Raw genomic sequence first — 24801 nt, forward strand, 5'->3', positions numbered from 1 at the left:
AAGTATTTTCGACAAATAATATGAGATATATTATTAATCTAGTGCCTATATATTATAGCATTTATAACTGGAATTAGTTATATTTTTTTTATATTTTGTGTACTTACAACTTTGAAAAAAATATTGCGGTGGAAGGACTCCCTCCAAATACCCGATAACCGATTTATAGACCAAGGATCTCCATATCGGTTTCGTTATTACTAAAAAAAAAAGTTGTCAAAAATCGAGTACCTTGATTTATTTTCAATTTTGCAAACTGTGATTTTAATTTATATTAACCTCTACTGTTTTAATTGTCAGTAAGTTTGGCAAAGTATATGTAGGGTATATGCCGGGTTTTGTCGTTCTCCCTCGTGACCAAATCGGAATTAAGAAGCAGAAACTGTTGCAGAATTCGTTGTATAATTTAGTTCAAAAATCCATAACGATTACAGGAGTCACCAAAAGATCAATACCATCATGCAATTAACATCGCTTATTTCAATAATATCAATGACTTAAATTTAATCTAATCACGGTGAAAGGATTGTTTCTACTTTATAAATTTGACAATTATATTAAAATTACCTATAACATTTTTTTTAAATTTATTTTTTATAAACCATATAACACAAAGTATTTTACGAGTATAATACGTTGAATTACATTACCAGGAGTTACAACAACTCAATTCGGGACATAAATAATATTAGCATTTAAAAATAACTCATATTGAGAACAACAAAGAAACAAAGCAAGTTTAGCACCTTTATAACTAAATATAGCACAACAATATATACGCCAAAAACCTTTCCTTACATAAGCAGAATAAATTGTAAAAAAAACGCTTTTAAGAATAAAAAAAGTAGTGAATCTACTAAGGGAAAAAAGGTCATTAACATCACATGCCATGCAGATGATGCAGCCATAGTGATGATGAGAACATATCCATCTCAGTTAGTAAACATCTTGATGCCTAAGAAATGTCGTATAGTACAATGAACACATGATTATTGGAAACATAATTCGGATATACAAAACGTGTGTCAGATCGACCATGGTGTATACTATAGAGGCGAGGATAGATAGAGATAGATAGAGAAAATAAAAAATACGAAAAACCTAGTGGAAAAACTAAATAGAAAAACTAAATAGAATAACTAAATAGAAAAACGAAATAACTGCTCAGAACGTCAGAGGTGAAAGTACTTAAGGCAATCGCAGAGAAACCCCAAAGAGGCAGAATCCAGAGTCGAGAAGTTAGACGGAATTGCTATACCCAGTCCACAGTAAATATATTATGGAGAGATTACAGATTATTATTATTATTTATAAATTATATAGACAACACTACTTCCCCGTACCACTTGCCATCTTAACGTCATTAAAAAACAATAGTATCTAATGACTTGTATTTTTTCCTCTAGGAACTATTCCGGTTGGAATAGCAGTGGCCAGACAACGGCTGCCCCACGAGCTGGGCGCCAGTGCCGGAGGAGGGGGAGGAATGATCTCCGCCCCCCTCTCTCACTCCGGGAAAGATCAACTCTCCAGGTTTTCCGACTTGGGTAAGTGCCTCTTTAATTAAACAATCATTTATTGATTTATTTCAAATAAAACTTTATATTTTTTTATTATTCAGAGTGTTTATTTTAATTAATTAATAAATAAATAATGTTTAGAACGAATAAAATTTAAAAAAATAAAATATCAAAAAAAGCAAATGGTTGCTTACTTCTGCAGGGGTATGAAACGAGGAGGGGGAGGAAAACAAATGGTTGCTTACTTCTTCCCTGCAGAAGTAAGCAACCATTTGTTTTTTTTAATATTTTACTTTCTAAAATTTTCTTTGTTTTAAATATTTTTTTAAATATGCTTATATGTCTTCTTGCCCATACTGATCATTGTGGTTTCGGATGTGACAGGGTTTAAAGAACACCTCACTGGGCATAACCCGTGTCGAGGCATTCATTTCCATTATTTTTATATTATGTTCTAGTACATAATAAATAAATATAATATAATAAATAACACCATGAATATAAACATAAATTATTAAATATTTATGTATATCAATCATTATCGTCACCATTTATTTGTCTCCACCGCATCTAATGGCGCTAGATAAACTGATTTTGTATTACACCAGGAATACAGTTATGTGTGTAAAAAAGAGCCAGAACCCTGGGAGGATATTCCAAACGCTCTCGCGGCCGTAGGAAACACTTTTATCTCGCGTATTTACATACAAAATAAAAGTGTTTTCTACGGCCGCGAGAGGGGTTTAGAATAGCACCGCTGGACGAGTATTTTCCACTCTTAACCCTTTGATCTCCGACATAGATTTAGTAGTAGAGTTTTTGAACTTTGTTTTATTGAGTTATGTTATTTATAGCTTGAAACTGCAGCTAGCTTGAAAACAATTATGTTTTTTCGAAATCTCCATACATAAAAAAAAAAAGTGGTATAAATTTGTATGGTCTAATAGCAATTTACAAAAAATTTTTTTTTTTTTGCGAAATGATATATTTGCAAAAATAAATGAAAAACCAACATTATAATCAAAGAACATAAATATTTAAAATTAAGAATTATAATTATAATATTGAACTTTGTAAAGGAGTAGTAATTTTACACAGCAAAATGGGTGACGCTCTACGCAAAACCCCCAGGAGTCATTTTAAAAAATGAATAACAAAATGGCCGAAACTACTCAAAAACAATGTTTTGAGTATGTCTAAATGTTTGCAGACAAACTGGATTTCCTCCCTAGGGAGTTATTTAAATAGAGGAAAAATATTTTTGAGAAAGGAATATGAATGTCTAGGCATTTACAGGGCTTATGACCTGTAATTAGCTGGTTTAAGTAGCCACTTAACCAGCAAGTGTAACATTCACCATTCTGCCCATGTTTAAACATCCACATTTCCTTAACGCTTCTATTTTTTTACTTTTGTAAAACCTTTATCATGTGGGTGAGATTCGTCCGGCTGAACCAACCAACAATCATAATCGTAGAAAAAATAAGAAAATTCCGAGGTTAGAAGACGTTATACCGAGAGCGTTTATAAAATCAAATTTTTAACAATTTAAAAACTACCTAATGGGTTAATAGGTAAAAATCCTGAAAAAGAAAATCGGGTAGAGATAAGTCCGCCTCGTAGTATAGTGGTTGGCGTGTTCGCCTACCGTTATTGAGTTTCCGGGTTTGATTCTTAGAAATATCGACACAAAATATTGGTTTTACGATGGAATTTTTTCTCCCTGGATTGACACCAGATGCGTGATACTGATCATCTTCACCCAAATTATAATACTGATACGCTGCATTTGGTTTATCGATGCAGTGTGTCCTACCTTTATATTACAAAAAATAGTAATATTGTTTGTTACGTAAAGATAAGATGACTATGAAATTTATAATTATTATAGAATGAATTATTAAGTACCTGGTAAAATAAGAAATATAAAAATTGTTTTCAAGCGTTGTCTAGTAGGTGATTTGGTTCAGCCGGATGAATCTCACCCACGTAATAAAGGTTTCAGCTCTTTTACTTCACAAAAGTCAACAGATGGAAGAGTTGAGGAAATGTGGATGTTCAAATATGGGCCGAATGGTGAATGTTACACAGTGTGTAAAGTGGCCACTTAAACCAGCCAATGACAGGTCATAAGCCCTGTAAATGTCTAGACTTCCATATTACCTTCTCAAAAATGTTTTCCCTCTCTGTAAATAAATTTAAATATGAATAACTCCCTAGGGAGGAAATCCAGCCAGTCTGCAAGTATTCCGACATACTCAAACATTGTTGAATTATTTTTTTAATGTAAAATTAGAGTATTGAGCCATTGCACGACTAGAGTCAAGATATTTATAATATAGTATGTTTACGGTGATGTGTCAAAATTTATATATAAATTTATCCATTATCAAAACTAGGAAAATAAAATTTTCGATGATCTTAATATTTTCATTACACTTGAACGGTAGAAAACTGAAAGCAGTCAACGATGTGCCACATTTCAAGTGCCGGAGAGAGAAAAATCTCGCCATTGTTTGACACTTGAAGCGTTTACTCTTCAACTTTACGTACATTCTGTACCATCGCATCGAGACAATAGATACTTACCCACTTTTAATTAACATAGTGGCTTTACGCCCATTAAAAGGGATTCTTCGGAAAAACCGAACAAACGAACACAATTTTATTTTTCATTGTGCATACACATACCTACTCCAGCTTTAAGCATAGATCAACTGACATTGTTTTTTGTTATTGAACATTACGTAACCCGGTAGTGCAGTTGGATTTTGTAAAAAAAAATGATCCCAAAAGAAAGCGTCTATTTTAACTCTAGATCAATAAACATTCGTCTGACAGACTACAGATCCGACATTTTGGGTGTTTAAGTGTGTTCCTGGTGCATCCTCGCCCCGCTACGCTCAGAACCTTCACAAGTGAGCAATTTAGTGTAATTTCTGCATCCGACATGGTGAGGAAACGATAACAGGCCTTGAAATGTAGATTTTTTTGTACAAAAATAGCTGATTTTCTTACTAGCCATAGCAGCAGGAACGTTTCAATGCTGTATCTTTGAGTATGGATATCAAAGTAAATAATAAAGATTATGAAAAGTGAAAGCGCACTGACCGTACCAAAAGCACAGGAACACCAAGTGCTCGTGTCACTCCTGCAGCAAGGTCATTTGTGGTAGATACACTGTTTCAGTTTGTGATGAGTGTAAAAAAATAGGTTCTTTTGATAATGTAAAAACAGTTTTCAAGTAAATTGTTGTAAACTGCACGATGTCTAATTTAAGACACTTTTAAACAAATGCATGTTACTTAAAAAAAAAAAGAAATATTTAAATAATTTACTTAGTCTGTCAGTTTAATTTTAAGTGACACTGTCACTTGAACATATGCTAAGTGATGTTGGGTTAATAACCTACGTTGTCTATTTTATAGCTGTAAATATTTTTTTTTGTTTTCAAATTCGAATAAAATTTACGAAAATCGGGGATATTGCGACGCCAGATTATGTCTATGTCTCTAACATTTGAAATAGTCTACAGAGAAAATTAATAATTCCATATGGAATTCATTGGAATTTCCGAAAGGGTAAACTATTATTAACATGAACCATTTTCAGTTTTGTGTTAATATCTTTAGTTTGCTTACAGGTTTTACAGTAATTTTTATAAAATGTTGTCATTACTTCCATTTATGTATGATTTAAAAAAACGTTAAGATTTTTATGTCTAATTATTGCCGATTTCCCATATTTCATACAGTAAACCATAGGAAGAAAACGATTGCTTTCTTTCCTGACGTGTCATGCTTTAAACATTTTTTTCCTAAGTGGGTGAGATGTCGAACTTTGTGAAATAATTGAAAAAGTAGATGAAACTGCTGAATCGATAAATGACGTTGACGTAGTGCCCAGATTAGATGATGAAGTAGATGGCACAGATGAGTTACAAATCAAATTCGGTGGATTAGCAACATCCATACATGATGTAAATGGCATTGAAGGATCAGCTGACGAAGTAGTTAGAACGGGCAATTCTGGTGTATCTACTTCCAGCAAAGCTTTTTATTCCACATACCTAGTTACATGGCATAATTAATACGAATGTGTAGCTTCTCCAATGGCATCTAAGAACTTCTTCCGATGTGATGCTAGACCAAGCATCTCGGGCGTTGCCAGGCCTCTTATTAGATTTCATTTTGTGTATATTAGGCATTCTGAAATACACAATGAAAGAATTGTGATAAAAATAGACCAACTAAAACCTGACACGAAAATTCATTAGCATAATCGGCATAAAAGTAACAACTCGTTACTTTCATTTCTTGTTCTTAATTTCTCAAAAATAATACATCGCTTAATTATAACGAGTAACGTAATTAAAATCACATTTTTATATTGATATTTACTTTTATGCACGAGTATAAAGAAATATAAATCATCGAATAAAATATCAAACACTAAAATTTGTTGTATTTCATTAACACTTATACGATTTCCTCACAATCGTCCAGCACATAGCCTGGAGCATTACGGAGGTAAAAGGGAAGTGGAAACACAGACGCACAGCGGAAACGTTTCTTTAGGCTACGTAAATAGTTTCTTCGTAAACTCATTTGTTACTTGCAACCCTTGTTACATTCATCCCCGGTCTCCCTCACAAAATGTGTAGCGTAGGTATTAGTAATATGACTAGAAGGGACATACATGGCAACACAAGTATAACTATCATAAACATTGCTAGGTTTGATATTGTTATTTACGAAATTCGCCATGTTGTATATTTTTGAATTTATTCAATCTGCATAGGATTCGATTCATAAAATCATCGAATACGTACCAGTATGTTCTTTTGTTCAGTTATCTAAGACCGACGATAATCACTTCCTAGAAATATTGTTCGTAAAATAATTCTACGTTTATATATTTTTTATTTTATATAAGGTGTTCAAGAGTTATGGCAACATTTTTACTTATTTTATATGTCAATTTTATTGGCTTTCATCTTTTATCAATATTGCGGGCCAAAAACTCAGTTTTGAAAACAGAATTTGACAGATAAAAATAGAATCCCATATGGCGGCCTTCAATTCGTATTTTTAAATTATAATATTTTTAAAAGATTATACGAAATTTTAAAGGTGATAAAATGTCATTTCCACAACCTTTGTGAAAATGCTATATTACTTACTGGAGATGTTTATTTTTTTATAATTTATACAGTACCTACTTATAAAAACGATTTATTTTTTAAATATAACTTACAGAACGCCAAATGTCATAGTTTTTAAATCTCAAAGAGTGTTTTGTTTGCCTATAAAATGTTTCGATTTAGGTCAAACATTTGTTAAATGAAATTTTAAATAAAATGTGATTTTATTAATCTTGTTTTATTAAAATTAATAAAACATTATTATTGTTTTGAAATAAAAACGCAATTAAAACTTGAATTAAAGAAATATTAAACTATTCATTTTTGAAAAGTATCAGGAGCGGAATGCGCGGTAGCAGGTATATTGTAATATTTCTTTAATATGCATAGAAGAAACACAATATAATGTACATATTTACAAATTGCATTTCTATTATTCCTCGCTAAATGCGCCACAGAATTTCGTGCAGGCCTTGAACTTATCGGTTAGGTACTTTAAAAATAACAAATTTTTATTTTGCTTGGTGGCTGTAATTTATCTACTCGGAGATTCAGTGCGGACGAAGTAGGCGGCAAATAGCGAGCGCTGCGCTGGAAACACTGTGATAAATCTCTCTTATTTCGTGCCGCCCTGGTACCGCTGTCGGGGAAATGTGAAATGGCGGGCAAACTTTGCCTCCCCAAAATAATGGAAAAAATCCATTTTGTTAAGCCATATTAATTTCCTGATGTTGTTTTTAATGCTGACGAAGTGCCACTCTTGTGTCATTAGAAATTTTAATTTATTTTGAAACAAGATTTTTTTAGGCATAAAAAAAACTCTTCCTACAAAGATGGGCCAATTTGTACGGTAATTTAAATAATAATTATTCAAATTAACATATTCATTACAACAGAGATGGAAAACATTTCATAGAAGGAAATTCGGTAGTTTAGGTATTATTGGCTGGTTTAAGTGGTCACTCTGTTGTAATACATATGTTAATTCCTTTTCTACAAAAAATTTCACAAACTCTAATTCGTAATTAATTAGATCTTGTCGTTCCTACACTGAAATTAATTATAAACTTATAGTTTTCATAATTTCTGTGAAGCCATAATATGCAAAACCTGGGCCCGTATTCTAACGGGAAGTTTTTTTTATTTATTTTATTCACAATATGTTTATTTAATATTTATCGAGACACAAATCCCAACTCCATGGAACCAAAGTCATGTGTTGGGTTGGGACGAATATATGTATAAGCGCCCTTGAGGTGATTTTCACAAAAATTGGGCTGTATAAATTATCTTTTATAGTTTGAACCGGTTTGTAGCCCCATGGTAGTGTTGTGGGCTCACAATCAAGGGCCGAGATTCAAATCCCACTCTATCACAACCCTTTCAGAATTTTACCTGAGAGTAGCCATCGAGTCGAGATCACTCGTCCAGGATACTGGTTCTATTACACACACTGAAGGATATTTTCCGCCCGGAAACCCTGGACACAAATTTCATATAAAAAAATACCATATAAATCAATACGGTAAAAAAAGTTTTTATAACAGTACTGAATTTATTTGCAAGCCGGTGTATGCGTATAATTATTGAAATAATAATTTACATTGTAGTTACTAAATATGAAAAAAAAAATGAAGTATAATTATTATTGGTCTGTGTGGGACGAGAAATTTGATTAAAAACTTTTCGAAGCAATCTATTACCGAATAATTATCTTTCGTAATAGATTCGATGCGAGTTTGGGCACATTTGTTGTGTCCATTTACAAGCTTTACAAAGTACTTTCTCTCCAATCTGCAGAATGAACTTACCCCATGAAGTTTCCCCTAACCCCGTGTCAAGAACAAACGGTTCTATTCCCATACACCCCCAAACCCCAAACCCAATCCAATCTCCCCAAAAAACCCTCCGGGAAACCTACAATCGTTTGAAATCTAAACTCTTTACTCGTTTGAAATGGTGTGATGCGATTCGTAAAATTTAAATTTGTGAATTTAAACTTTCATGCAATAAGAAAACACGGAACAGGACTATAAAATATGTATTTATTTTATTATGTGTCCGGGCAGGTAAAATACACAGTACTTAAGTGTAAAAAATAACCGGAACCCTGGGCGAGCGGTTCTCAGGTAAAAATCCTGAAAAACAAAATCGAGTGGAGATATGTCTGCCTCGTTGTGTAGTGGTTAACGCGTTCGCCTACCATTATTGAGATCCCAAATGAAAAATTGATTTTAAAGGTGGTTTAACACTGCAATATTTTAATGTTGCCGAAACCGAAACTTATAAACAAGTTAAAGGTAAATTTGTTACAACAGAGAGGGAAAACAATAGTCGACAGGTGGAAGAGTTGAGAAAATGTGGATGTTTAAACATGGGCAGAATGGTGAATGTTACACAGTGTGGAAAGTGGCCACTCAAACCAGCCAATGAGAGGTCATAAGCCTTGTAAATGCCTTGACTTCCGTATTCCCTCCTCAAAAATGTTTTTCCTCTCAGTTGCAACAAATTTAGATCTAAATAACTCCCTAGGGAGGAAATCCAGCCTGTCTGCAAACATTTTGATATACTCAAAACATTGTTGGAAAATTAAACGTTTTTATTTTTTAAACCTTACGAGTTCATTATAAATAATGAAATAAATAATAAATTTTACGTGACAATTAACAACACTCATCGGCCGAAATCTAACCAAAGGTCACAGGTCACGCGGCCGAGTCACGAGCCATAAGATGCCCCCGAGTACAGCCGAACGTAATCCGAAACATCCTGACTGCAGGTTTCGGCTGAGCCGAAGTTTCGATCAATTTTTGGTCGACATTTGTTTTATTGGCCGAATCTTCGGTCGGTCCTTCGCGATATTCTATACTTTTCGATACTTCGCGGTTGATAGTTGCTGTGAACATTTTTAATGTGAAACTTTTGGTAATATATAAATCTTAATCTAGGGGTTAAATCTAGTCCTTGTCTACAAAAATTTGGACGAAATCAAAATTTTGTTGGTTTAAATGTATCGCCCATCCCAATACAGGGTGGCTTCCCTTAAGCTCTCCGTTCGCAGGGGTGCCCGCAGGTAGGTAGTAGGTAGTATATATACACACTCGCTATCTACCGCGATATCCTCCTCACATCTCTCGTATCCTGGCCCAGGGTGACCTCTGCCGAGGGTGGCGTATAAATAATTATAGGTCGAGCAAGTGTTGATATGTGTTTCAATAGTTTTATTTCCACGTGCAAATAGTGACTTTTCACGGGTACGCTTTTTTTCTTATTTTTTGGCATTGTATTGAGTTATATGTAGGTATATAGATAACTATAATTGGTCAATAATTTTAGTTAATTTGTAAATATTGTTTTTTTTTTGTTACAATGGCTGTTTTTTTATTTTATTAAATAAAGTAAATGTGCATTTTATATTTTTAGTTTTAATAGTGAGTAGTGTATATGTAGGTATATAGAAAACTATAATTGGCCAATAATTTTGGTTAATTTGTAAATATTGTTTTTTTATTGTTACAAGGGCTGTTGTTTTCTTTTATTAAATAAAGTAAATGTGCATTTTATATTTTTAGTTTTAATAGTGAGTAGTGCCGACACACGCGCGCGCGCCATAACGGACGGGTCGCGGGCGGCCACTAGGCTAACAAAAAATTCGCGGATCCGACCACTGCTCCTGGTTCCGGGTTGTAAACCCGGAACCGAGACGGCACGTCGCTAGTAGCGGCAGGACCCTGACGAATACAGGGACCGCGCACCTGGGTTCTTCCTTAGTGAAGGGCTCGCGCCCTGCTTTAGCTCGGAGGCCTGCAGCGCAGAACCTCATCGCTTAGTCCGTGAGATAACCCCGTCTAGAACCCGGCTTACACACGCTCCGCAAGCAGAAGGAACCTTCGGACAGGCTCTTGACGTGGTGAGCCGCCACGACTGCAGGGCGGAGCCCAAACTCGGAGCGGAGCGGGGCGAAGGGCACCGATTTGACTATTGTAAATAAAACGCGGAGTAGAGATAAACGGAATATTTATTAATAAATAACAACAGGGATAGAGAATACCTTAAATAAGGGAATAAGCCCTGTAAATACCTAGACTTCCATATTCCCTTCTTTAAGTCCCTGTTGTAATTTATTAATCATAATGACTCTCAAGGGTGTGAAATCCAGTCTCTTGCCTACAAACATTTGGACAAACTCAAATATTGGAATATTTATTGTTTCAAGTTGCACATGCATCATCAATTAATTTGTACCGTTCCGCAGTCGGTCAAGAAAAAGTGTACATTTTAAAAGTTGATTGCTTTTAACAATGTTTTGAGTATGTCCAAATGTTTGCAGACTGGCTGGATTTCCTCCCTATTCAGATCTAAATTTGTTGCAACAGAGGGAAATCATTTTTAAGAAGATGTGGAAGTCTAGGCATTTACAGGGCTCAGAACCAGTCATTGACTGGTTTAAGTGGCTATTCTGACCATGTTTAAACATCCACATTTCCTCAACTCTTCCATCTTTTGGCTTTTGTGAAGTAAAAGAGCTGAGACCCTTATCATGTTGGTGAGATTCATCCAGCTCAAGCAATTTACATATTAGGCGAATTAATTGTTGAATTGACTAACTGGTAAAAGAAGTATAAAAAATTTAAAAATATTTTCAGGCGTTGCCTAGTAGGTGAATCGGTTCAGCTGGATGGATATCACCCGCATGATAAAGGTTTAAGTTCTTTTTACTTCACAAAAGTTAACAGATAGACTAGTTTAGGAAATATAAATATTTAAGCATAGGTAGAGTGCTGAATGTAACAGTGTATAAAGTGGCCACCTGAACCAGACAATGACAGTTCAAAAGCTCTGTAAATGCCTAGACTTTACAGGAAGTTCATAGCCAGTGCTTTGGGCGCTATGTAAGTACACCAACTACAGCGTATTTCTATCTTTCGAGACTTGTAATGTAAGATCGGTCGTACGCTTCAGATACAGTAAAGGGATTATGAAAATTTATGATTTGTGGTAAATATAAATTAAAATAGATTTATTAACAAGAGCTGGCGCGTTCAGAAAACTCACATAAATGCATTTGAAATCTCCTGGATGGTATTTTAAAAAGGTTATATTCATTTCATTATAATTAAATTTTCCATCTTTTTTATTATTATTTGGATTAGAAGGTTGTGTATATGGAAAAAAACAATAGGTTAAGAAAATGTAATAAATATATTAATTTATTTTTACACTAGTACATTTTTTATTCAATATTTTGTGTTCATCATATAATGAAAATAAATATTATGCAATTAAAATGCATACCTATATGCATACCTATATTTTTACTATTAAGAATCGCGGCGAAATTCAGACAAACGAAGAAGCACCCTGTGTATATTTTATTGTCATATCATTAGCAACAAGCAAAGCCATAGTTGTCTCTATCACGCTCATTAGCGCGTCTGAGGCGCGAGAGACACCAATTATTTCCATAATGCGTATGCCGTGCTATGTCATACCATGCGCTTATTCACAAGCGCTATGTGTACATTGTACATGTATTGTTCGCGCCAGCTCTTCCTAACAGACCAGTACACGTTTTATTTCGAACTTAGGGGGAATCGAACACGGGACGTTGTGCGTTTTAGTCGAGCGCGCTTACCACTACACCGCGAGGAAGACATTAATACTAACATAATTCGAATGCCGAAGGGTCCTTACAAATATTATTAAATTTTATTCCGCGCTACTTTTCTATCGCTCGAGGCCTAGGGGCATTCAAATGGAAATAAAACAAAACCGTGGGGGACCTTTCTGCTGATCTTGCGTCTCCCTTTCAGTCATTCAATATATAGCTACTGAAAGAGACGGCCGCGTCTCTCGGGTCTCTGACACGTTTTTTGTGAGAAAAAGAGAGAAAAAAACAAAGATATAGCCGAAGGCGTGCAGAGAAAAAGAGACGAACGTACATCCTGAGCTTTTAAATGGAAGTTCTTCTAAATAAATATCTAAATCTTGACCTATGCGTGTATTGTGTGTATGGAGTTGTTTTTAAGGGGAACGGAATATTTCTGCTCGTAATTTTGACAGAATGAGATTTGTAAACCCTTTCGCCTTTATGCTACCCTGATACACTTTCATGATTCTGAAATAATTTGCATATGGTGAAGGGGAAGCAATTTCTTTTTACATTGTCTTTTCCTTTTATTAGAATAGATTGCGCATCGTACACGATTTTACGATTATTGTACTAATAATATTTTGGTAATAAAATTAACTCAATAATGTTTAGTCATCGATTCAATATACCTTCGAATTTTACAATTTTAAGACCGTATTTAAAAATAACAATAAAATGAGAAAAATATCGCTAGCCCGAAACAGCGTCTAAATAATAAGTATACCCAGAATTGCTTAGTAAATTTATATCTCGCCTAATATTATTAATAACATACTTAGAGATAATCGGACTTCGAGGTGTGCAAAGGGTCTGACTGAATTACATTGTTTGAAGTTGATTATGAACACTATTTTACTATTTGATTGCATATATTTATTTAATTTATTAACATATCTGCAGGTGTGTATCAAAATCGAAAAAATCAGGTTTATTTCACTTGATTTGGGCTTGCTATATACTTATAACTAGTTATTACATTTTTTTATTTGTTTTTTTTCCAAAGTACACAACGTTACAAATGTTCTACAATATGACCAACAAAAAAATACGCATTACAATAAATACATCTTAAAACTGATGAAGAGATATCAATTTGTAAAAAAATACCCACATAGACTTCAATGTGTGAGCGTGGGCCTTTCCTTTTTTTTCTTTTTTTATTACTCTGTAGTTTTAGTATATAAATATAATATGTCACAACAAGCCTATAAGGAAACTACGTTATACAGAGATACACAAGTTGTGTAGTTAATAAGTAAAAGGAAAAATTACCTAAAAAATCAAAGAAAAAAGAGAAACAACAAAAAATAAGAAAATCAAGATTAGACTAACTCAAACTCATCACTCGAAAAATATAAAGTGAGAAAAGAAAAACAAGATTAGAATATGCTGCTATAACATATACACGACTCAAAAAAACATTTACAAATACAGGATTTATTTGCAGTACAATCATTTTTCAAAAAAGGTGTCATTGTCATCAATAAATGCAATCATTGTTAACTCCTGGGCCGCGATTATGAACGGCTATCTTCATTGGTATATACTGAGACAGTAAAACGAATATCGATATTTATGAGATACGAGAGATGAGAGACGAAGATACTTTGAATTTTCTTACAAATATACACATTTTCGTACATAAATTATCTACGTTAGTTTATACCGTCTCGATATGTACCGATAAAGATAGCGTTCATAATCGCGGCCCAGATGTGAGATGTTTTCAGATTTAGTGAACTATTTTCAGTTACCAACATAATTTTAAAAATGCAATTTTAATTATTTACCCAAATATTTTAATTTTTGGAACATTTTCAACTGTAAATGTGTTAGAAAATAAAAGCAAAAACATTGATCGCTTGAAATTACCCCCGCTCCCAAAGGAAGAATCCAGTTTGTCGGATAAAAAATAGCAAGCAACCTTTTTTGTCATCACGATAAAATTAATATGCAATCACCAGGAAAACATGGTGCAATTTAGGTAGTCGGTGTAACAATGTGCATATGTATAATACCGCTGGATAACTGTGGGACTTTTTTCCGCGGGAAATCACACACTGATAAGATTGTATCGGGCTGCAAATAAATATCGTTCGCATTGTTTTATGCCGTGATTCACTCGCTGGCTTTTCACAATAATCACACCGTTTTCCATAATCTATTTAGACGGGATTGACTCATCCCGTCACGGTCATGCGGCCCTGGTACTTGATATTCATGTTAGAAGAGGTTACCTCTACTTTCTAAAATCCTGTCATGCACTCAAGTGCATGACGTGGCAACTTTGTTCAAGTGTCCGTCAAACTTTGTGGAATAAAATTTCGTTTTACCATGCTTTGAATTTTTAATACAACCTTTTATTATTATTATTATTGTGCCACAACTTAAACAAGATATTATAAACTTTAAATGAGACATAAAGTCTGTTTAAAAGTTACATAAACATTCTATCTAATAGACGTTAATTTCGTTGGAAACATTTCGTTAAAAAAATGAGTTAGATACTCAACCATTATTAAAAAAAAAAAAGTAAATCGTCATTGAACGCTACTATCTGACATTTTGTTTTATTATGGATTACGGAAGTGGATTAAAAAGAAATATTATTGTGACTTTTAAACAATCCACTATTTCGTCCTCGTAACCGGATTTTACATTGCTTTTGTTAGCTATCATGTTTTATAAAAAAAATGTTTTTGTTCTGTAAATACTGTATTCAATGGTATATGATGAAATGTATAAAACATGTATTTTTATGGCTAGCTAATAAATAATGTATCGTATACAAATGACACAAATACATGCTACATATTATGATGTCGATAGTTGGACATCTTTCAAGATTTTGGTTAGTAAAACAAGAATTGAAATTACATTTTCAACAAATTGACGTTATAACTTTTATGCGTATATTGGCATTATTATATTAGGTGTATGGAATTATAATGATCCAGAAACCGCGTACGCGCATCAAACTGAAGCCGATTAAACTGCTCATAAATGAGTAGTTTTACGTTTTGGACATTAAATTACTCTGTAAACGTCGCTTAGTACGCAACTGCCAATTTAAATTTCATTACGCCGCGTTTTGTCGTTTTTAGTGTCAAAATACTGCTGGGATTAAAGGGAATAGGGTGGGATCACATTCCATGTGTAAGTAGCAAATTCACAAATAATATTATTCAAGAATTCGATTATTTTACCGTCTGTCAGATTGTCAAATAAAGCAAGGACATTTTGTTAGTATTGCCAGGGTAGTCGAATTTTTTACCCGGCTTTCTATTAATAAGCCTTAGTATAATATTAAACGATATTAATTTACTTAATTACAAAATGATTATTTAAATTATTCTTTTGCGTTTAACTTGTAAGAGTACCTGTTTTTTTTTATAGTCCAGTCAGTAAAATGTTTGTTATGGTAAAACATAACATAACAATACACAAAATTATCTTCTTATTATTCTGTTATGATAATAAATTGTTCGCAGTCTGATAACATTACGCGGCCTCTTCACGCATGCGCGCAGGCGGGACGTCAGGTTTTTGGACACAGTGTCATGTATGCAAACTTGATTCTACTTGCTGAAGATGCTATGAATTATTGACTAATTTATTGTAAAATAATTAAAGAGAATACATTATTGACTAATTTGTTATATTTGTTTTTGTTGTGTCCTCCATTTGGAAAAAAAACGGACAAAACTTGTATTGACACCTAATATAATACTAGATTTCTAAAAACATTTATACAACTCTTATCATCATCATCATCATTTCCTTTCCGCACCTAATGGTGCATAGGGCACTGCATTGGTACACCAATCGCAGTGTATCTTGATCATTTTATATATTTTTTAAATACATATATATATATATATATATATATATATATTTACATGATGGAAAGATGATCGGTCTTACGCTTCAGGTACCAGTCCAGGTACTATGAAACATTCTAGTGTAAAATCACATTTTTAAATAAATGTTTCATGTCAACCCTGTCGGGAATCGAACCCGAGACCTCTTGCATGGTAGACAAACGCATTGTCCGCTACACCACGAGGCCGACAAAGTATTAACTACAACTTTGTACAACTCTTAACTTATTATTAACTAAACTATCGAAAACGATTCGCTTCTGCTGTGATGAGTTAGCAAATTTAATGTTTCAGAATTGTTCTAAAATCCAAACTTTCAAAGAATTTTCTCAATGCAGGAAAACCCTCAACAAAACAACCTTTTGGTTGGTAAAAAATATTTCTTAAATATTGTTACTTATGAAATGTTGAACAGTTAACTAATATCGTATATATAACAAGATATAATATGTAAAAGATAAAAAGATAACTATTGCGCGCTGGTGAGACCAAGAGACGTGGATACTGTTTCTGCTTTTATGGTGATTGGCGAAAGATAAAATTAATTTAGCCATAAAAGTGATCTTACTTTAATGTGGGATTTAAAAACGCTTCCTTTTGGTGAATGGGGGGATATCTCGAGATGTGTGGCTCACAATGGTGGTCTTTATATAAATAAATATGGGTGATTTATTATCCCACGTGTGGGTAGTGTAGAAACTCCAAGGTGGGCTATTATTATTGCATTTTGTATGAAGATGGAATATTAAAGACAATATAATTCACATTTATACGTAGGTTCTAGGTACCCGGTCTTGAGATTCCGTACTTAAACATAGAAATATTTACAGAATGATTGTCTTTATGCGAGATTTTTTTCATTTTTAAAAAATTAAGTCGGCAATGATTGATTGAATGGGGAAGAAAAATCCTTCAGCATCTGAACAGTGAAAAATATGAACAGTGTGTCAGGGGCGAATCGTCCATAATATAAGCTTTTCTTCGCAGCTTACCATTATATTTGATTGTCGATAACAATATTTTATATTAGTTGTATTTATGGGAAAATAAATGTTATTTATTGTAAAATACCGTCACCGTTTATATATTCCTCCAAAAAATAATATGAATTGCGGGCCCGGCGCCCAGTCCGTTCCCATTGAACGTAAAAACTAGCAGATTACATCAGCTTATTTCTGCATACAAATATGCATACCATTTAAATTCCTTAAACCCAGTTGCTGTTTTTTCCTTCTTAAGCAAGCTTGCAGATAACATAAATATTATTTGATGATCGTCCATTTGAATAACAGTATTTCGAACATGATTTTTAAAAAATATTTTACAGTTGACATATGGCATATGACATGTGGCGCTCGACGTGGCTTTTTTGGCATTATTCATTAGAATAAGGAACTGCACGGTTTTTCGTATCGGCAATTCAAATTAATGAAAATAATAGCCACTGAATTTCATTGTGGTATTTTTTAGTTAACTTTTGTACAAGTGGTGTATTAAAATAGTGTAGAATATACCTACATACGTCGCGAAGTTACTAATAATGCTGTTTGAGTTGATTTGATAGATTATTGGTAATAAATAATATTCTGTTAACAGTTGAAGCAGAGAAATGATGCTCACAGAACCACAGAAAAATAGCCAATTACTTATATGTACCTGTATGTAGATGTACATTTTCAATGTTAATGTACATTTAATGTACATTTTTTGCAGATTACCCATAAAAAAAAAAACAGCTCGCCACTGCAGTGTGTGCGGTGTGGCAGCTGCCTTTACCGAAAGCTGATTCACCCAATAATCAATTTATTATGTGGGTTTGATCGACATTATGGTCCATTATATTTATCAAAGAAATAAATACCATTTATTGAAATACGTATTATGGGCAAAGTATTATTGCGCCGCTAAAATATCAAGTTCCACACTACATCGTGCGTGTTTTTTAACATATGATTTTCCTGGTTGTCTTATTAATTTGTTTGTGATACTTGGTGTTATTATCAAATACATGAACATTTATATAAATTGTTTCTCACTTGCATACAATTGAAGATACATGATACATGTATGTATCTACTTCTTCAAATATATTTTTAATGTACGAATACTTCTCAAATTATATTTTCATAACTAGAACGAATGGTATTAGTGAATGCTTAGATTGTTTTAAATGTAATAAAATATTGAATGTTTTAGCATCGACATCGCGCAATTCGGCAAGTTAATTAAAATATATTTGTTTCAGGTCCTTTGAATTTCAGATAAATATATTTTGCCAACTTGATTAGGAGACAAACCGAGAAAATGTACGAGAATGTACGTTTTCTGGCAAACATTTTGCCCAATAATATTTGTTCGACAATCCAATATTATGCACATAGCGCAATATAAAGAGAATAAGTTAGTATCGTATTGAATAATAACTCGTGTAGACACACCTACTCAAGTATCATAATATATTTCGTGTAAAGAATTTGAGGTAGGCTCTTACAATATATTATAAAAAAACGGTCGTTAAAATACCAAAACACGGTAACGCTGCAACTATTTAAATTATTTTTTTTAAAACGAACGAAATATCGAAGATTTTTACTTAGATGGCGTCATTTTTAACACTTTTAATTAAATTACGCTGTTCCTTTGATATCATAAGTGTCCGTTAGTCCTTGAAGTAGAGATCGTATCGTTACTTTAATAGGATTAATTCTGTGACTAACACAGCCGATCTGCTGCAGCATGAAATGCACAAAGCTATATTGCATTCGTACACTTGTGTCAGCAGATAATAGACCCGTTGCACGCCCGAGTTGACTAGTGCGTGCCTACTTTACTTCAAACGCGACAAATTTCGTAAACCTACCCACCTGCGCGATTCTATTAGCTCGACCATTAAAATCCTAGTTGGTGGTTGCGATATTTTTCCATTTTTCTCACCCCGCCAGTTACGAAAGAGCAAAACTGATTTCCATCGCTCGTCCGGCTACCAGGAGCGGATAAGCGGCGAAGAGGTCGTTCGAGTGCACTCCGGAGTGTCACGAGAGGGACGGAGTGCCGCTCGCTCCGCGCTTCGGAAAGAGAAAATAGATCCAGTAGAATACTCTTCATTCGCGCGGGATTGAGCAAATAAAAGAATAACGAATCAGTAGAAAAAGATTTATAATAACTCACTGCGTAATTAATGCCTTGTAGTTGATTTAGATACTTTTAGAATGTGCATACTTATTGTTTCTTATGTATTTTTTATACGTATTATCGTGTGATACCCTGGGATTGTATTGTTAGCGGAAACTCGATACACGCTTTGAAATTTTACATAAATTATGTTAAAATGAATTCTAGTCACGCCCGTTTACCGTTGTGAAAAGTAATAAAATAAAATGTATCTTAAATAACTTATTTTGTATTTTATAAAAATGAACTATAGAGTCGACACGATGTATGAATTTAACGTTAAAATTTAGATTTCTCGCAGGTTTGCAAATCATTATGAACAATAATTAGGATGTAATTATGTACTTTAATTTATTTTAAGTAAACATTTTTCAGCGCATTTTTCTACTTAACCCTTTTTCGCAAGAAATAAAAAAATCTTATTAACGATTCCGTTGATTCATATTATCATGTATATAACAGAATAAACAAGTTTGTACGTATTATTTTACAAGTATGTGTGTCATACAAAAAAGTGTAATAAATAGTACCTACCTACTTTACACAGCTGTGTTATGTTATGCTTGTGTGTTGTGTGTGGAATAGTGCTTTATCTTTTATACACCACACACCACACTTAAATATTTCCACATATTTATCTCCAAACATTACATTACTGTGTCGGAAAGGAAGCGTATTCATTTCGTAAAAATAATCCCATCCCAGTCACTTGCTTTCATTTCAAAATCACATCACAAAAATCCCGAGTAAATAATATCGTCAAAAATATGGGTACTTATTTTTTCATCCGAAAATTTATGTTAAATTTCGTGGTACCAATTGACTCTTTCATACTAGGTGTGTTTTTTGTTGTTTTTTTTGCTATCTGCTTTCGTTTTGTTTCATTTCAATATAGAAAACTACACGATAACACCATCGTCTGCCTAACTTGTAAACTCATAAATCCCAAACAGTTTTACCTCAGTAGTAAATTGTATCGAAGATTTTTTTCTAAGCCGTATATCTTTTATTTTAAATTATGTAACTATATACGGATATACAAGTTTTGCACACAAATGTGTAGACTATTTGAAGTCCTAACAGAAAACGTCAAAACATCATTTTTGAGTTTTCAAGTTAGGGTGACGATGTGTTAATTTTTTGGAATATTACTAAAAAAAATTCCCCAAAAAAGTCAAATTTCATTACACTTTTTGTGTAGTTTTTATTTGTTCGCTGTTAATTTTAATACTCGGTATAAATCAACCACATTGGTTTAGTTTAATTTTTCTTTATTGATATTGAATGCTTTCGCTCAAACAGGCATTTTCAAAAATAACCGTTCCAGAAGATCCACTTAGGCTCAAGCGCTCGCTGGCCAAAGAAAAAAAAACAATAGAGTTTGAACGATTCCTCATATTGGGTGTTTTATTTGAACAATGTACGAGTATAACAAAATATTTCGTGTTTATTTTCGTTTTTGAATTTTTAAGTTCAGAGGCAAAAAAAAAACGCCACTGAAATAAGAAGTTGTACGTAATCAACGAGGTCTAGTATTTTTTTAAACTTGTAACATAACATTCCCACATCATTTTCCTTCCTTTTAAAAAAAAATAACAACATGCGTACATAATTTCGTCGGCTTTTTGGCACAAGTTGGTAACTAACATTTCACTTGTTTTGACATATTGCGCACCAAAGTTAAGCTCATCCCAAATCAACGATTTAAATAAAACCACAAGCGGAATATTATAAAATATTTTTTTTTATTTATAAAATACGACGTATTTTTATTTACTTTTTAAACAAAATTTATTTGATGCCAGTTGTTGTTGTTACGAACTTGTACTAGAAACCCGACGATTTTATGTTTGAATTATTTTACTAATTTACACCAAAAAAAGTGGTCTGAAGTTATATAATAGTTGCGTTTTCGTAAAAATGGGCAAAATGGATTGCAAAAATCTTCGTGATTTAACTAAAAATTAAACTGTTTATTATAATTTAAAAGTAAAACTGGGAAATAAACGTTATTTTTTTTCATTTTAAATAAAATTTCGCTCGTAAATTTTTGCCGCAGCAAATAAAAATTTCCAGATAGAAAAAAAGCGGAAAACCCGCGACTCCATTTTACCAGGAGCGCATGAGAGGCGAGCGGTCGCCGTCGATTGCGTTCCCATACTAATAATACTCCGAATTCCCTCTTTATCCGAGTGTGTTGTGCAGATGCGGCGGGTGGAATTGCGGTGCTGAACGGGGGAGGGGAGGGCGAGGCTCCGCCCCCGTGGCCACTCTCGCAGCACCAGGCCCCGCCCCCGGCAGCGTGGCAGTACCCTCGTGAGTAGCATTACGTCATAATATTTACAACTCTTTGTTATTGTAATCATTAATGACTATTCTAGTTGCGTCATTTGACATTGATTTATCGTAATGTAATTGAAGAGTGGCGTAAATTATCATAATGAGAAAAATCTCCTACCCAAAAAAAACATTTTTGTTTCCCATTCTTTCAGTTCTTTCATATCGATAACTGTATGAAAGAACCCGAAAGGTTTAAGAATGTGAGCAAACATGGGTGATTTAACCGTCAATCGTCTTTCGTATGCTGATGTATTTTTTTCTTTTTTTTTTAAGCCAATCAACATGCTCATGAGAGCCCTAATATATTGGTTTTAATATTGTTATATTACAATTTACAATGTATTAACTTAACCTAAAAAATCTTTGAATCTAGTCAAACAAAAAACAATCTTAAATGTTTAATGGGTAATCATGGCATGGTTATATTTTGAATTGAAAATTTTATTATAATTTAATGTGAAGAATGTTTTTTTGAGAAATTTGGGAGATCTGGAGCGGCATCCGGTCAGGTTCTGAACTTGTTTTTAGTGTAGGCTGAGCTACGACAATACGCCTTAACTCTCGGAACCCCCGTAAACCTTCCGCGGAACCCCGGGGTTCACGGAACCACGCATTTCAGGAACCGCTGATCTAGAGAACCATTAGCAAAAACTCAGTGCAGGACACACGCAGGTTTTATGCTTTAGAAACAATTGACAACAAGTCAAGTTGAAGTCAACATTTGTTATTAGTTAAATCTTCTAAAAGCAACTTTTGTTTTTATGTCCCAATATCCGGAATGTGTAGATTAGTCAATTCGTCACATAACATAGAATTCTTTGAGATAGATCTTTTGGATTTACGTAGATCTCTTCGCCCGTAAAAACAGCGTGTGCATCAATTGTCTTTAACTTAACATTTCTCGCGACGAAAAAAACCTATACAATTCAACTACAAACTAAAAAATATTTCCCTTTCAGTGGTTTCGTCAATGAAGGATCTTTGGCATTAAACTCTCTTATCGTGAAGACATTGAATATTGTAAACAAATCTCTCAAACTTCTCGGTTTTATCATTAGAATGACGACGGACTTCAAAAGTATTAATACCATCAACATTCTTTATTGCTCACTAGTTCGACCCTATCTAGAATACGCTTCTCCTATTTGGTCTCCATTCTACAGGACTCATATTGACTATATCGAGTCTGCTCAACACCGTTTTCTAAAAAAGTGGCATGGTTGTTCGGATTGCAAAGGGGTAATTCCTATGTTGAATTAGAGCAATCTCTTAATCAGTCTTCATTGGAGAAACGTAGAACTGAGATGGACCTTATATGCATTTTCAAAACACTTAATTGCTATAAGTGATGTCTCATCTCGTTTTCAATCAATTTCTTTCATGTTCCCAACCATGTCACCAGAAGTCAAAATCTGCTATTTTTTCAATCTTCTAAAAGCAACTTTTGTTTTTATGCCCCAATGTCCAGGAAGTATGGATTAGTCAATTCGTCACATAACTTGGAATTCTTTGGGATAGATATTCCGGCTTTTCGTAGATCTCTTTCCCACTAAAACAGTGTGGGAAGAAGATGAATTGGCATGGTTAAGCTCAAAGTCTTACGTGTTTATCGTGTTTATAAATTTATACCATTATTTTATTGCCATTGTTTGTCTTTGCTACATAGTTTTATATTATTTTTGTTCAGTTACTTGTAAATATGTTTCTTCGTGTAACTGTTGTAATTGGCTTAGGCCGTATATATAATAAATAAATAAATATGTCAAAATATGACTTTTGCAAATATCTGCCTTTTTGCTCATGACGGCAGCAGAGTTGTAGCGCGTTATCGCTTAGGGGTTCTGAGTTGCTATTCTGGACCGCTCTCACGGCACGAGAAAACTGTTTTTTTCGTGTATTTTGTATGTAAGTACGCGATGTAATACGGCCGCGAGAGCGTTTGGAATACCACCCCTGGAGCTCAATCACAGATAACTATCGACATGCTAAAAAACGTGCTAAGTATTTGAGCGATCACCACGAACAATCATGAACACGCTGAAGTTAAAGCGGTCGCGTTGCAAAACGCCATAGATAAGTTCCGTATCCGTAGTCCGTGGTCAAACGTCAAATCAAAAAAGTCAACACGCGTGTAATCTCGTGCCGGTTTGTTATTTCGTTTTCAAGTTACAAACAATTACTATGGCGACTGCTTTTCTTAACATTTGGCTTGCCGACCGCCGGCTAAATGCATCGAGAAAAATTGAAAGAAGGCGTGTGCGAGATTCAACCAATCCTCTTGAACTGACCGAAGTTGAATTTCGTTTTGTAACGCGACCGCGATAACTTCAGCGTGTTCATGATTGTTCGTGGTGATTGCTCAAATACTTAGCACGTTTTTTAGCATGTCGATAGCCATCTGTGATTGAGCTCCAGGATCACTGTTCTCGACTCGACGCCGCGCCGGTGGCTAGATAATTATCCTTCCATGCCCGCTCCCTAATTGGAGCATATTATGATGTCTACAATAAGCCTCCGGGACTCTGTCGGCTGCAAACTCTTTGAAAATTTTATGTATCTTCGTCGGTAACCCGTAATTCAATATTCTTTTATTTTATTTTTTAGTCTTTAATTTTTCATTGAGAAAATTAGATTTTATTTATTTATTTATTTATTTACAGTTCCCACGAACCTTTAACATAATTACAATAAATCCAGTGAAAAAAAAAAAAAAAAAAAAGTATAATATTAAAAAAGAACAAAAACATCGAAACAAAATATATTTTAATAACCCGCTAAGCCTCTATTTTGAGTCTTGTTAAGAGATGGGATAGAGGGGATATGGAAGGAGGTAATGAAAAATACACGACAACACCCAGACCAATTGAGAAAAAAATATTTCTTTGATTTTTTTCTTGCAACGGTCGGTAATCGAACCCGCGCCACGGCGCCTGTCATACAATAGTAAACAGTATTTATATATATTTTTAAAAAGAAATATTGCATCTGTAACAAATATAAATATTTGACTAATTAATAAAAAAGCAGTGTTTTAAAAAAGAGGAAGAGAAGAAAAAAAGTTATTTAAAAAGAAAGTTTAAAAGTTTACATCAT

The 24801-nt window shown here is 33.7% G+C and overlaps 1 protein-coding gene across 2 annotated transcripts in view; it reads left to right on the forward strand.

Annotated features, from left to right (window-relative positions):
• wge (BAH domain and coiled-coil containing protein winged eye) overlaps window positions 1-24801 on the forward strand; it is a 264314-nt gene that overhangs the window by 217884 nt on the left and 21629 nt on the right. For both annotated transcript variants that reach the window (XM_088224224.1, XM_088224225.1), the window contains exons 5-6: window positions 1407-1547; window positions 21574-21684. In XM_088224224.1, the coding sequence (XP_088080350.1) occupies window positions 1407-1547; window positions 21574-21684 (252 nt within the window). The remainder of the gene's footprint in view (window positions 1-1406; window positions 1548-21573; window positions 21685-24801) is intronic.

The sequence above is a fragment of the Micrasema longulum genome, unplaced genomic scaffold (genome assembly GCF_059751315.1).
Source record: "Micrasema longulum isolate JH-2025_06_02 unplaced genomic scaffold, ASM5975131v1 h1tg000273l, whole genome shotgun sequence".
NCBI lineage: Eukaryota > Metazoa > Arthropoda > Insecta > Trichoptera > Brachycentridae > Micrasema > Micrasema longulum.